Source organism: Hibiscus syriacus, unplaced genomic scaffold (genome assembly GCF_006381635.1).
Source record: "Hibiscus syriacus cultivar Baekdansim isolate YM2019G1 unplaced genomic scaffold, ASM638163v2 tig00110833_pilon, whole genome shotgun sequence".
NCBI lineage: Eukaryota > Viridiplantae > Streptophyta > Magnoliopsida > Malvales > Malvaceae > Hibiscus > Hibiscus syriacus.
The window spans coordinates 245,077-259,757 of NW_024062884.1; the positions used below are offsets into that span (position 1 = coordinate 245,077).

The following is a 14,681-nucleotide window of genomic DNA, read 5'->3' on the forward strand; positions in this document are numbered from 1 at the left end:
AAATCTTAAAAAATTAAAAAAAAAATCTTAAAAAATTAAAATATTATAAAAAAACCTTTTCCCCTTTCCCTTCCCCCTACTCTCTGCTTACATAGCCAAAGGTCAAACGGCTAATTAAATGGCCAGCCACCGTAGTTGAATAAACGGTCAATTATCACGATCAAATTTAAAGATTTGAACATTTGAGATTTTAGGGATTATATATTAAAATTTAATGATTTATAAATTTAAGGTTTAAGATGGTAGTAAGTATAACGATCGGATATTAGGTGGTCGATGACGTATGGTTGGCCGATTGTTGGTGATGGGTTTTTGGAGATGATCGACGATGTATGAACGGCCAATCGCCAGCAGTGAGTGGTTGAAGTAAATGAAACTAAAATAAAAAAATTTAAGATTTTGATTTTTTTTATATTTTAAAAAAATTGGAACTTTTTCAAAAAATAAAATTATCGTCGGTTCATATATATATATATATATATATATATATATATAATATTTATAACGTTAAATATTTACCTGAATAAAAAAATTGGACACTTAAGTAGAATTAAGCCTTGAAAAATGTTCCCAGAGTTGTTACAGTGATACAGACCATTTTCTCCCGTAAATTTGTTGATTAGTGAATGAAGGGCTGTTGTTGCTTTTGGGTATGAAGAAAAGATGTTGATGGGATTTTGCAAGCGAAATCCAATAATATAACCATATCGTTACCGACGACGAGACCATAGATAAACAAAAGATTTACTCGTAATCATAAGTTCACCAGAAGCCGTTGCTTGGCAACTCTGTTCTTACTGTTTTTACTGCATGCGAGGCTCACAATTAGCCATAAGTACTCATCAACACCGCCAAATTCATGTATGCACCACGCGTGCCCCTCCCAATGATAAAAAGCATCTCTTTCTTCTGCTTTTTCAACCTCCTTTCCACTTTCATTTAACAACTCTATCATTGATACTTTCAAAATTACTAATTATCTTACAAAATGAAAGCTTTTGCATATAACAAAGGTGAGATCCAGCTGCGGCCTTGCCAGGCACTGGGCACAGCAAAGATGCAAAATTACATCTTCTACACACATCAACCAATTCATTAAATATTCTTTTACTTAAAAAGGCCATCTTAAACCATAATGGCTAGTAAATGACCAAACGGCTCCCTTGTTATTACAACTGTTTCCATTGCCACCGTAATAACAAATCACCCCATGTGCTTAGACAAAATACCCTGTCCCCTTTCATTTCATTAAAACATTTTCACTTGTCAACAACAAAATTCATAAACTTATTAACCCAAGATGCTTCATAACTAGAGATTCTTACTTTATTTTTTTCACCTACGCCTAACCCAAATAACCATTTCATCTTCTTAAAATAACCCAGAGATTTTCCTTCTTGAAAGACTATACTTCTATACTAGTATTTCCCTATAACAAAACCCTAACATAGAGATAATTAGTCGACCACCGGTCGATATGCTAAGTTGAGAGTCAGTATGTCCATTCCTGAGGTAACCCCACTTCGTGATTTATTCCTTGATGTTGCCTGAAATTACGTTGCTTTTGATTGGGAAACACATTCTCACCACTTCGAAGCATCCTCAAAGCACCATCTGCAAGTATACAACGAAGTCAAAAAGAAAATATATACAGCTATTAACGCAAAATCTAATTAGATTGACGTGATTTCGAACCAGTATCTGCAGTGAAATTAGCGTTGAAACGGGGATGAATTTGGGGCTGGGCGCCAATCTCATCGAGATTCAAGTTCAATGCCTGAACAACTCTTGCCGGAAGAAGAACAGTAGGACAAGCTGCCAAAATAATCAAAAGATAATAAAAACAAAATCAGATACTGATAAAAAAGACAAATTAATGCATTTTGTATGGAATGAGAGAAAATATGAGATGAGGACCTGACTTCTTGCGGGGTTCAGAGGGTGCACCAATACGGCGAGGCAAGAAAACACCAGTTCCAGCACATTCCCTTTTGGCGGTGGGATGGTTCAAGTAAACAGCCTGCATACCCGATCCGTTCGTCATCCGGGTTTGCTGCTTAAGAGGAAGGCATGCAGAAGGAGACAAACCCATAGGCCTATTAGTACTATTGTTGCTCCTCGCTCTATTTTGAACCACATGGTGATGGTGCTGCTGTTGATGCTGCTTTTGCTTCAAAATCTGAAACTGATAACAAAAAAAAACAAATTTATATAAAAATCCACACTGAAAGAAGCATTTTTATCTCTGTTTTGTGGTTTTTTACTTGTGCGGCCTGCAGCTCCTGGCGTGAAAGTGACTGCGGAGGCTGGCAAAAGCAGGAAACATCGATATTTTGAGAGAGCTTTGTCGCCGGCGAACGTAATAGACCTGTGTTGTTGAATCCACCGAATGATTTTTCATTCACGGGCATCCTAGCAACTTCCCCTGCCGCCGCATACAGCAGATCCCATGTTCCCGACGGCGACGAAACACGAGACTGACAAGTAGGGCTTCCACGGCTAGACCCTTGCATGCAGCCGCAGCCGCTTCTCAACGGACATAACGTAGATTGCGGCGAACTTGGCAATACCCAACCCTAAAAAAACAAAAAAACAACTACAATAAGAAACCATCATTAAACCAAATAACTCAGTTGAGAAATTAATGGTTTAGAACGTCAACAAACCTTAGGGTTTTCAGCGGCAAAAACACACTCGTTTCTGCGAATACCGCTGCGAAGAGTAGAGTGAGCCATTTGACGAGTTAACCCGGCGAGATAATCCTCTTCATCACTCTCTGTCTCAATAGAACCCACCACGGACTCCACCGGAGAACTTGGATTCGAAGAGAAACCCAAATACCCAAACCCATAAGGGAACCCGTAGGGAAACAAAGACTGGGTACCATCATCCAGTTTCTTGGAGTTGCTCTTAGCTTTACCTTCGTCCATGAATAGGTCGTCGTCGGTTAAAAACTGAGGAGGAAGCCAAAACTCACCGTCGTCTAAAACCTCCGCCATGAGAAACAAAGCAAAGAAAATATCAGAGAAACTGCCCAAAAAGAAGAAAATTTGAGGAGTGTAGAGTAATGGGGAATTGCTGCTTGGTTAAGATTTAATAATAAGCAATTGCATCTCTGTTCGTTTTGCTGGCAACGGTAGACATTGGACCCAGCAAAACCTAAAAGCAAAAAACAAATTAAATAACAAATAGGGTAAACTACACATTTAGTAATTAAACTATCAGTGTTTGTCTGTTTTAGCACATGAACTTTCAATTTTTTAAATACTAGCTAATGTTTTGTTTTTCATTTTATTTTAATACCCTCCATTACAAACTTAATAGTTAAATTATAGTTTTAGATCTTTTGATTCTTTTTAGCACTTAAGATTTTAATCTTTTTAAAATTTAATGTTAAATTTTGAACAAAAGTATTAAAATAATACAAAATCCAAAATTTGTAACAATGATATTAAAATGAAATAAAAATTAAATTTTCATTATAATTTTTTTAAAAAATATATCAATATTAAAATAGATCAAAACTAATAGTTTAGATACTTAACTCATAATTTACCCAAAACATTATTCACAAGGAAAAAAAAAAGGGAACTGGGGGAAAGGGGCAGGAGATGGAGATTTTTTAGTGATAAAAAGCAAAGAAAAAGAGAATTGCAGAAAAAGCAGGGTTGAGTTTCCCACTCTCCGGTGAAGGAAGGATTGCAACACGCGCCCACTATGTTGGTGGGGTCCATGTATGTAGTTGCAGGCCTGTAATCCAGGTAAGTGGGGGCCATTTGCCACCATTTTCTAATTCTTTAGAAAGTTTTAGACTTAAGGCTAATTAATTAATTATTTTTTTTATTAATCTTATTATAAAGTGGTATATATTTTAAATATTTTTAATTATTTGAAAATAAACGTTTAATCATTCTGTTATAATTTCGGGTGGTCGAATCTTTGATCTTTAAGAATAATAATAATTCATTTAATTATTAAGATAAATTGATTCGTACTACTAATTAATTTACTTAATTAGAAGGAAAGATAATCCTAAAATGCGCAATTTTTTATATATATAAAATGTCACTTTCTGGAGGGCTATGCTTTCCACGTGGCAGTCCAGGGACACACTATAGCTTATCTCCCAAAAAAATCTGTATTTTATTTACTCATTTCCACTTGATATTGACTTTTGTTTGCGTTACAAATTTCATTATCCAATCACAAATGAAGTGATACAGATCTTAAATTCAAATTTTGAATTTCTTTTATCCCATTAATCATATAATTTTGATTTGATAAAGCTCATTATAGATAAAAAATTATTTAAATATATGGTATGATTATTGTAATATATTATAGGGTAAACTGCATGTTCAGTACCTTTATTATCACTTTTATTTCATTTTAATCGTCTAATTATTTTTAATTCCCCGCACCCATTTCCCAACTTGATACTCACCACCCATCCCGTATCTGCATGTATTCATCAATACCTGCATAACAGTAACCTCACAGATTACATAAGCAACAAAATATAAAACAAATACATCCATTAAGAAGCATAATAAAATACACCAATGATTAATCTAACATTTGTTTAAATTACAAGTTATATCCTCTAACATCTTAAGATTTATAGAATAATCTCTGAAATTACACCTAAATTCATAATAGTCCAAAATTTATATAGTGGGTAATTAGTGGGTGGGCGGATGCGGACCGGATAAGGTTTTAAACCATCACCTACTCACTACCCATGACGAGTATGACTGTTTACATTCACACCCGCCCACTACCTACTAAACTTATATCCATCTCTGCCCCAATTGAAGTGGGTGCGGTGCGAAATCCACGAAATTGTACTCGTTTGCCATCCCTACTAACATGTCATAAAAAGGTAATATCATATCATCATTGAAATTTAAAAAAAATGTCATGACAGTAGTTTACTCTATAATGAAACTAAAACATAACGATATGCATGATTTTGAGAAAAAATATATTTAAGTGACTAAAACAGAACAAAAATGATAGTTAGAGACAGTTCTATTAATCTTTTAACAACACATAACCAAAATGAACTAAAATGTAACAATATATATGATTTAAAAGAAATAATATTTGAGTGACCAAGACAAAATACAAATGATAGTTAGGGTATTAAATGTGTAGTTTACCTTAAATTATATTTTACTGAAAACTTTATTTTATTTATGTAATTAATGAACAATAACAAATTTTTAAATATTTTACGTATTTGCTACATTAAAAGTTTTAAGCGTAAAATTCTCTCTTAAATTATATTTTCATTCGGATAAATTTCTTTTTCGTTATTTTTTTTTCTTTTATTGTTATTTGATATCAACTTTAATCACCATTCTTTATTATACGTAAATAATATATATAATTATTAGGTGAGTCATACACATGTAGAAAGTAATAATTAATTTATTTAAAAATAATATATAAGATAATAATTGATTCGGCCTTTACTCTTTTAAATTATATTTTAATTCGGGTAAAACTTGCTTCCGTTAATTTCTCCTTTTATTGTTATTTGATAAAATTTTAATCATCATTCATTACTATTCATAAATATAATATATACAATTATTGGATGAGTCATGCACATATATAAAGTAATAATTAATGTATTTAAAATAGTAATTGGCTCGATCTTAACTCCTTTAATTCCTGCTTTGGTGTTTTAACAGCTGTTTGGATATTTGTGTTGAAGTAATTAATTTTCCTAATTATTGTATTCATTTAAATTGATTTATTCTAAAATATATTTTTATTTGTTTATTTTTGTATGTATTAAATCTTTAATTTGTGAAATTGTATGTAAAGCAATAATTAAAAGTATACATGTTATCTTATATTATGCATGTCCAAATAGTCTCTATAGTAGATCGTTATAACACTTAAAAAATGATGGTTGTTTTCCCTAAAGGTTTCGAGTTCGAGCATAAGTGATTATCAGTGATCTCGAGTTTGAGTATCAGTGACTGTTAGGATATTTGAACGTTCATTATCAAATAATTAATAATTTTTAAAACCTACCGCTTGTAATCAACTTAGATTAATAAAAAATGAAAACTTTAATATAAAAGATTAAAACCATAATATTGTTGCGGCCGTATTTCAGTTGGGCCCGGAATTGGGCTTCGACTTGAATGAAATAGTTAGAGTCGCCACCGATCATTTTAAAGAAATATTTAGGTTGATCGGACACCATCTTACCTGATATGCGTTTTACCTGAAATGTGTCGGGTTCGGGAGTCGGTTACAGTCAAGGAAGAATTAGCACCCTTGTACTGCCCTTTCGGTACCAATTAATTTGTCGGTTGTCTTTACTTACGAAAATTAAAATTTAAAAAATCAATTTGAATTGTAAAAATAAAATAAATATGAAAAAACATTAATAAAAAAATATTACTATAATAATAAATGAAGAAATAAATAAATACAATTGAGTAAAAATAAAAAATATAAAAATGAAATAAGATAAAAAAATGATAATAATAAAAAAATGGGGTTAAATATTGAAATTAAAAAAATGTTAAGAAGATAAATATTAACAAAAAACCAAAAGAAAAAAATAAATTAAATAAATTAAATGACCAAATTGAATTAAATTGGACTTTATGGACTGAAAGTAATGCTAAAAATGAACTGCAAGGAAAAAATTAAAGGGTTAATTCGCAAAATATAAAAGTATAAATTGGGATTAAATTGAATAAATTGAAAATTTGAAAGCTAAATTATAAACAGTGACTGAATTGCAATGCGCTTCAAACTTATAAGGACTGCAGAAAGGATTTAATAATCCTCTAATTACAAAGAGGTCCCTAGAATATAAATACCCAAAAACTCCATTTCTAATTCATTTTCAACATATCTCTTAAAACTCACAGTGTTTTGAAAACCGGACCAGATCGGCCGGTTCAATCGGGAACCGTTGCCCAGTCCGGTTCAATCTACACCGGTTGAACCGCTACTAGTGAACCGGCCGGGACCGCTGAACCGTTTGAACCGGACCGACTGAAAACCAGGAAAAAAATGCCAATTTTGTTTTTTTTAAATTAAACCAAACGACGTCGTTTGTTAAACGAACCAAGTCGAACTCAAGTAATGTTGAGCTCGACTTGAACTTGAAAACTTTAAAAGTAAGCTCAACTCGACTCAAAATCACGAGCTAAAAATTATCAAGTTCAAATCGAACTCGAAATATAATATTAAAACTTAAACTTAAAAAAATTAGAAGCTCGATTGAAGCCTAAAATTCAAGCTTAATTGAAGTGAAAGAATAGTTCACTTAATGCTCACCAAAAGGCTTCATGATTTTGAATGTCAAATTACCTCTATTATTTATAGAAGTTAGTTGAGATGCTCTTCTATGTTTCTTAGCCATGTGGGATTGTTTTGTTCTCATATTTTTACTCTTTAGACTTTTGGGATGCTCTTCTATGTTTCTTAGTCATGTGAGATTGTTTTTTTTAAATTAAACCAAACAATATCATTTTGTTATGATTTTTTTAGCCCCAAATTTATTTTTTAATTATAGTTATATAATTATATTTATTATTTAATATGTTTTACCTTAAATATTATGTTGTAGTTAATTTGAATTATTTTGTTTCACTTGATTTTATGATTTTTAACTTATATATATGTTATGAATTGTTTTGAATAAGACTTGTGATATAAAAAATTATTTTTTATTAAATATTTTTGGTATTTTATTTAATTTTTTTAAATAATTATGACGTCGTCTGGTTCTTCCAACCGGTCAAACCGATTGAACCAGTGAATCGGTAGCATGGACGGTTCGCTAACCAGTCCGGTTCTGAAAACCATGAAAACTCATCTTACCAAACACTCAAAACTCTCTCAATTCTCCCCCAACCGGTCAAATGCTGGCCAACGCCCGGTGGCCTTCCCGTCGCGAGCAGCGGCCGAAAAAAAACAAATAGCCCCAAAAGAACCCTTTCAACCTCGTGAACCCGATTACCACAAAAAAACCTCGATCGACCTAAATCTGAAAAAAAAACTTCGGCTTTTTTACCTTTCCCTGTGAACGGTTCGACTTCCCGATGATCTCTCTTCCCTCGAGTCAACACCGATGCATGCACTGATTTTTATTCTCTTTGTTGCTTTCAGATATGATTTTTTGGGTGGATGTGTTGTAACATCCCAAATCAGGGTCAGTGACTAAATTGCAAATTTTGTAAACTAGGTGCTCGATTTCGAAATAAGTTAAAAGTTCATGGATTTAATTGAAGAAAGTTGATGTTGGATTTAATGATTAAGTTTGGAAATATTAAGGGTACTATGGTAATTTTTCAGGGAAGATTTTTATTTCCCTTTATAAAGGGTAATAAGCACGTAGGAAGAAGAGTCCAGAGCATTCTTCAGTCTTCTTCTTCCTCCTCTCAACCGTGAAGCCTGGTATAAGGTAAGTGGGTCTTTAGTTGGTTAATTCTTTCGTTTTAAAGCTTGTTTTGATTCTTGAGATATTAAGAAAGATTAAGGAAAGCTTTAGGTGGCTTAAACCTCAAAGATTAACAAGTTATGAGAAATTAAGAAAAATGAGTTTTTAAGTGAATTTTTGATATGGAAGGAGATAATAGATTGTGAAGTTGAATTTGACTTGTCAAGGGTTAAATTAAGAGATATGAAGTGATAGAATGGGTTTTAAAACATGTTGGAAATTTAGTGTGATTCTTGAATGCCATGTAAATGATAGAATTTTGAGTTTAAAGAAGTGATTATGGAGTAGAAATGAGTTTAAGTATGTGTATGAAAGTTAGGAATATTAAAGGGAATGAAGTATGATGTGTTGAGCTGAAAATGAAGGATTTTCGAGCTCAAAATATGATTTCTGGGCAAGGGGAATCGGTACCCATTCAAGGGGAACCGATACCCCTTCAAACGAACAAGAATTTCCAGTATGTCATGGGGGAACCGATACCCCCATAGGGGGGAACCGATTCCCCCTAAAGGAAAATTGGGAATATGGGTTTAATAAGTTCGTTTAAGTTGCTAGTATCCAATTACAAGGTGTAGGTATCTAATGATTGTCTCAAAATGTACATTTATGTAGATTCTACGCATAAAGCAATTCCGGAACGTTTGGCAAGTAAGATCGATCAAGGGAAAGATAAGAGATTGGAATTGACTAGTGAGGCCAGGTGAGTGCATATTCAATAGTATACGATGTGCGATGGGAATAAGACTTGCGATGAGTCTATTTCCTAAAGTGTTACACATGAATTCATGATTAAAGGCATGAGTGGAATATGCATGTATGTATGCTTGATTATATGGATTGATCTGTTCTTTTATGTGTTGGATGATAAAGTATAAGTAATTCCATAAGAAAGGTTATGAATTATATGAGATATAAACTATGTGATCATAGTAAAATATAATTATTATTATTATATGATAAGTGAAATAAGCTGGATAATATTGATCTATAGGATTAAGTGAGAATAGTACACTAACTAGGAGATTTGAACATAAATGATAAGATGAACATATAAGATAAGCTAGATGGGAAAGATTCATATGTTTAAATAAAACTATAACACATGGGTTGTATGATAGAAAATTATGAAGTTATATGAGAAGATTATAGGAGTTATATGAAATTGAATTAAGTAAACAGATTAGATTATATATAGAGAAATAATAGAAGTGAGATATGTTTATAAGTCTGCCCTAGATTAATATGAATACGAAATATAAGAGTGCTATATGATTTATATTAGGATAATCTTGAGGATATATATATATATATAGATAGATATGAAATAAAATGAAATGAGTTATATGAATACACAATTATGTGATGAAATGGTGGATTACCTGAACATGTGAATATATATATATATATATGTCTAAGAGAAGGCATAAGATTAAGATATAAGCAATGTAACTATAAGTATATGTGCTCTAAGTGATATGACTTATAAGTATTTCTATTATAATGTTACATGATATGTTATGTATGTTAAAGGTATTATGTGATGGTATAAGAATTGATATGAAATATATATGTGAAAACAAGTATATGTTATGAGACAAAACCTATGATTATAAGCTAAGTGAAAGTGTTCCTATCTGTTATATGAAGTATATGATCATATGTGAACAAGATATGATGAGTATGTGTACATGAATAAAGGTGATTGGGTGAGAAATGATAGAAATTATATGAAAACATGATATATGTGACATGTGAATTATATGGAAATGATCTACGTGTAAGTGAACTACGTGACTATGTGATCATATGAAAAGAAGCTATGTGATAAGTGATATGTGAAAGTGAATTACAAGTTTATGTGAATATTTGAAATGAAATAAATGATAACGCCCATGTTATGTGTCATGAGAGCTAGGGGTATAGTTGGCATGCCAAGAGTCGAGGGTCTACGCGGTTCTTCGGGACATATGTATATTCTTTGGAACATGTGTGAAGTCTGGAAAGACACATACTTGATCCCTAGCATATGTATATGATTCTTAAAGAATTCTATGTGGTCCTTATGGACATTATTATATGGCACTACGGTGCAATTCTACGCGGTTCTTCGGGACATATGTATATTCTTTGGAACATGTGTGAAGTCTGGAAAGACACATACTTGATCCCTAGCATATGTATATGATTCTTAAATAATTCTATGTGGTCCTTATGGACATTATTATATGGCACTACGGTGCAATTCTACGGGGCACTTCGGTGCATTTATACGAGCTGTGGTGACAGCATAGTGCACAACCTCTATAGACTCACATATCGATAGTTCTCACATATGTACATGGGCTAATCCAGATATATGAACAAATATAAGTTAGTGGTATGATAAATGCTATAGAAATGATGAATTATGTGTATGTATGTATTTACTGCAATTAATCTGATATGATTTTATACGATATGAAAAATGCATGGAATTGCTATAACATGATAGAACAGAACATGCATGTATCAATATATGTTTTAAAGTGCATTATAAGTTGTTATGCCTCACTAAGTCTTCGACTTAGCGTGTGATTGTTTCACACGTAGGTTTCGAGAAGAGTAAGGAGTGATGCGGAGCAAGACAAGTCAGTTTTCCTTACCAAAAGATCAAATCAGAAATATTTGACAAAGTATGTATTTGGTTATGTATAAAGTGTTGGCATGTAATAAGTCATTAAGTACGAGCACTCTGATAAAGTCTTTATTTTGATTTAAATAAAGTTTTAAATTTCCCGGGATTTTTCTTAAGAGTCAAGGTTTGAAAAGTCAATGTGACACTTCGGACTCGTATCCGGGTCGGATACGGGTTGGGGGTGTTACATGTGTCGTTGTATAATTTCGGTTGTGCTTGCTTTGTGTTTTCGGTTGTGGTTCCCCGATCTTGGTTCGATGTCGTTGGTTTTTTTATGGTTCAATGATTCGTTTTGATTATTGTGTCCCCCTTTCACTGTGGCTTTGCAGGGTATTTATAGGCCCCCCATCGAGGCTGTTTTCGATCGTTTTGGGGTTACTCCTGATTATCTCGGGGTTGTTCCCGATCTTGTTGAGATTTGCGTTCTGTTAGGCGTTATGGAACGTGTTTGTTCCGATCTTGTTGCTTGTTTGACCGGTTTCATTTCCGACGACGCATGATGCTTCTGGCCGTTGGATTGGGTCAGATCCAACGGTGCAAATCTGACTACGCTGGATCTTAAGTGTATGGAACCCTAGTGTGATTGGGCTTTCGGGTTGGTTGGGTATTCGGGCTTTTACCCGTTCTTGGCATGCTGGGTCAGGCAGGCCCTGACTTGGACTCTGGACTAGACCTAAAACGAAGAGAAGAAAAAATAATAAATAAAAAAAAAAAAATAAAAAAAAAATATTTTTAAAACCATATAATATATATTTTTAAAAATAGTTTTTAAAATTATATAATATACTTTCAAAAATATTTTCCAAAACTATATATTATATATATGTTTTCAAAAATATTTTAAAAATATATATATTATATATATTTTCAAAAACTATATTATATATATATATATATATATATATATATATTTTCAAAATATTTTTAAAAACTATATATTATATATTTCAAAAATATTTTCAAAACTATATAATATATATATTTTCGAAAACCGCTTTCTACAAATTATATATTATATTTTTTCAAAATATAATTTCAAAAATTATATTGTATTAATATATATATATATACATATAAATAAATAAAAATAAAAACAAAACAAAACAATATAAAATAAAAACAAATCGGACGAAAGTAAGTGTCTACAAATATAAAAAATAAAAATAAAATTTTGCACATAAAAGTATATGACCTGCACAGTTCATGTCATCACGTTCATGATACGTCCATAACGTGTTTTTTCCTTAAACAAATGTAATTTGTTAAAATTGTTGTAATAATAAAATCTGTATTCCAGGATGTGAGAGAGGAAATTACTTATTGTATTGATTTTTTTTATTTATGCAACTTCATATTTAATTTTTAATTGCAATTATTTTCAAAATTAAAATTCTCAATAAGAAATAAAGAATCTGAAACCATTTATTATGGTGATGGAAGGAGATGCAGTAAATAAATAGTCTTAGGTAGCAAAATTAGTGTTGCCCAACTCTTTTCTTTTTATGATGAACCATGGAAATCAATTTCCCCATAAATGGTGACACACTTATGGCATGTTTTGTAGGGTTTGTGAACTTCAACTCTGCCCCTTAATAGGGTAGACCAAATGACCAACGGGTATGCCTCACAAATCAATGCCCCCTACCCTTACTCCAAAATTATTTATTTTCCTTCATACCCATAACCCATTTTTTTATGTAAGGGGAGTGTTTTAAAATGAATGGTTATTTTTTTCATTTTAATAATAAATAGAATTATGTGTATGTTTAGTGGTTTGCATGTTTATCCATGTCCAGCGGTGAGATTAATCTATATAATAAAGTCTGGGTTTTGTCTGGTCAATTTTTATAAAAGATCCCTGTATTATGTGCTTTTAGTGGATTTAGTCCCTCTATTATAATTTCATACATTTTTTTTATTTCTTTTACTATTAAAAAATGTTACATTACTGCATATTTTTGGAAGAAACCATTAAAACCACTAATCAAAATACCACTAAACTTACATGCAAAAAAAAAATATTGAAATGATATAACATAGGGACTAAAATATAACTCTTATAAGACTGATTTTTGAAATATAAAAAAATAAATAAATAATAAAACCTGTTGTTATAAGTTACATTTATGAATTTGTTGAATTTAAAATTTGTTTTATTTATTTTTTTGTTGCCCTCAAATTTCAAGGATTCATCCTTATTAATCTGGACCGACATGGGTCGCATACTTGGTTTCGTTGAGTGAGTCTCTCAACAAAGATTTTTTGCTTACATAATAACTTAGACCTGAGATATTGATTAAGTAATATCAAGTTGCTTACCATTTGAGTCAGTCCTGTTAGTTAAATAATTATTTATCTTATTAGAAGTATTTACCTTAAAATTTTATTTCTATTCATCCATGCAAGAATTTTATAACATTACTGTATGTGTTCATTTTTTAGGTGTACGAACCACGCTACCTCAATAATTAAAAGATTGTTGTTATTTCTTAAAGTTCTGGATGCGAGCACTGCGAAAATCAAAGGTATAAACGTTTATTATTAAATAATTAAAAGTAACATATATTATTTTATATTTATCTTGGCTTACCTAGGAATCGCCTGTCCAACTCAGTTGGTAGAGCGTAAGGCTCTTAACCTTATGGTCGTTGGATCGAGTTTCATGGTGGACATTTCATAATTTCCGAAGGTTTTCCACGGAAATTACTCTCAACCTAACGTTGGGGGCAGTCTACTACCCTACCTCCCCTTTATTCCATTACATATGAAAATAGGGTCATCTAATTTTAGATTACCTAGAAAACATTTCTAAGTCTAGTATTGATTATTATATATAGTAGTGATAGTATGTTATATAATTGGAGTGGTGAGTGGTGGAGACCAAGCAGGTTGGGGAGGCGGGGGGCTTTGGGTCCAGCCTTGTACGCCAGAAAACAAGACGCTTTCATTGGATCCTATTTAGTTATTTGATTTCTCTTGGAGTAACCCTTAAGCTTCTTCTCATTATGCCTTCAATCCTTTCATGATCATCATTATTTTCTTTTATTCAACGCTCGAGATGTAATTGTGAGTTGACTCATAGATAATTTTGTTTAGATAATTAGTGACAAAAAAATTGATTAATTTAAGATTTTAAAAAATTATTTGTTGAGATAAAATGTTTGTTACGATATTGAAAGAAATATATGAATAAAATATAATGGTTTTAGAAAGATGTAGGGAAGACATCTTTTCTCCTAACTACGTCTAAGTAAAACACCTAATCTTACATAAAAACACCCCAAAAATGATCTAATAATTTAGATATTTTTTTAAATGCATCATATAATTTGGCTTCCTCGCACATATACGCTAGGGGAAAAATCATTTTCTCATATAAGACATCAACTTTATTATTTTATGAACTATGATTTTTTATTAGTCTGAAGACGCAGTGCACTCCTAGGGTCCTCTCAATTTACCTGAATATGCCATGCAACGCGGGGTCTTCTTCATTTGCCAGAAGACTAGTGGTGGATCCAGAAATTT

The 14,681-nt window shown here is 31.8% G+C and overlaps 1 protein-coding gene across 1 annotated transcript; it reads right to left on the reverse strand.

The window, feature by feature from the left end:
* Nucleotides 1-1,216: 1,216 nt before the first annotated feature.
* Nucleotides 1,217-3,149, reverse strand: LOC120143118. Its single transcript, XM_039157524.1, has 5 exons — nt 2,667-3,149; nt 2,265-2,576; nt 1,918-2,185; nt 1,696-1,815; nt 1,217-1,614 (listed from the first exon to the last, which is right to left on the reverse strand). Exons 1-5 carry the CDS (start codon nt 2,997-2,999, stop codon nt 1,493-1,495), a joined length of 1,155 nt encoding a protein of 384 aa, XP_039013455.1. The 5' UTR covers nt 3,000-3,149; the 3' UTR covers nt 1,217-1,492.
* Nucleotides 3,150-14,681: the final 11,532 nt, after the last annotated feature.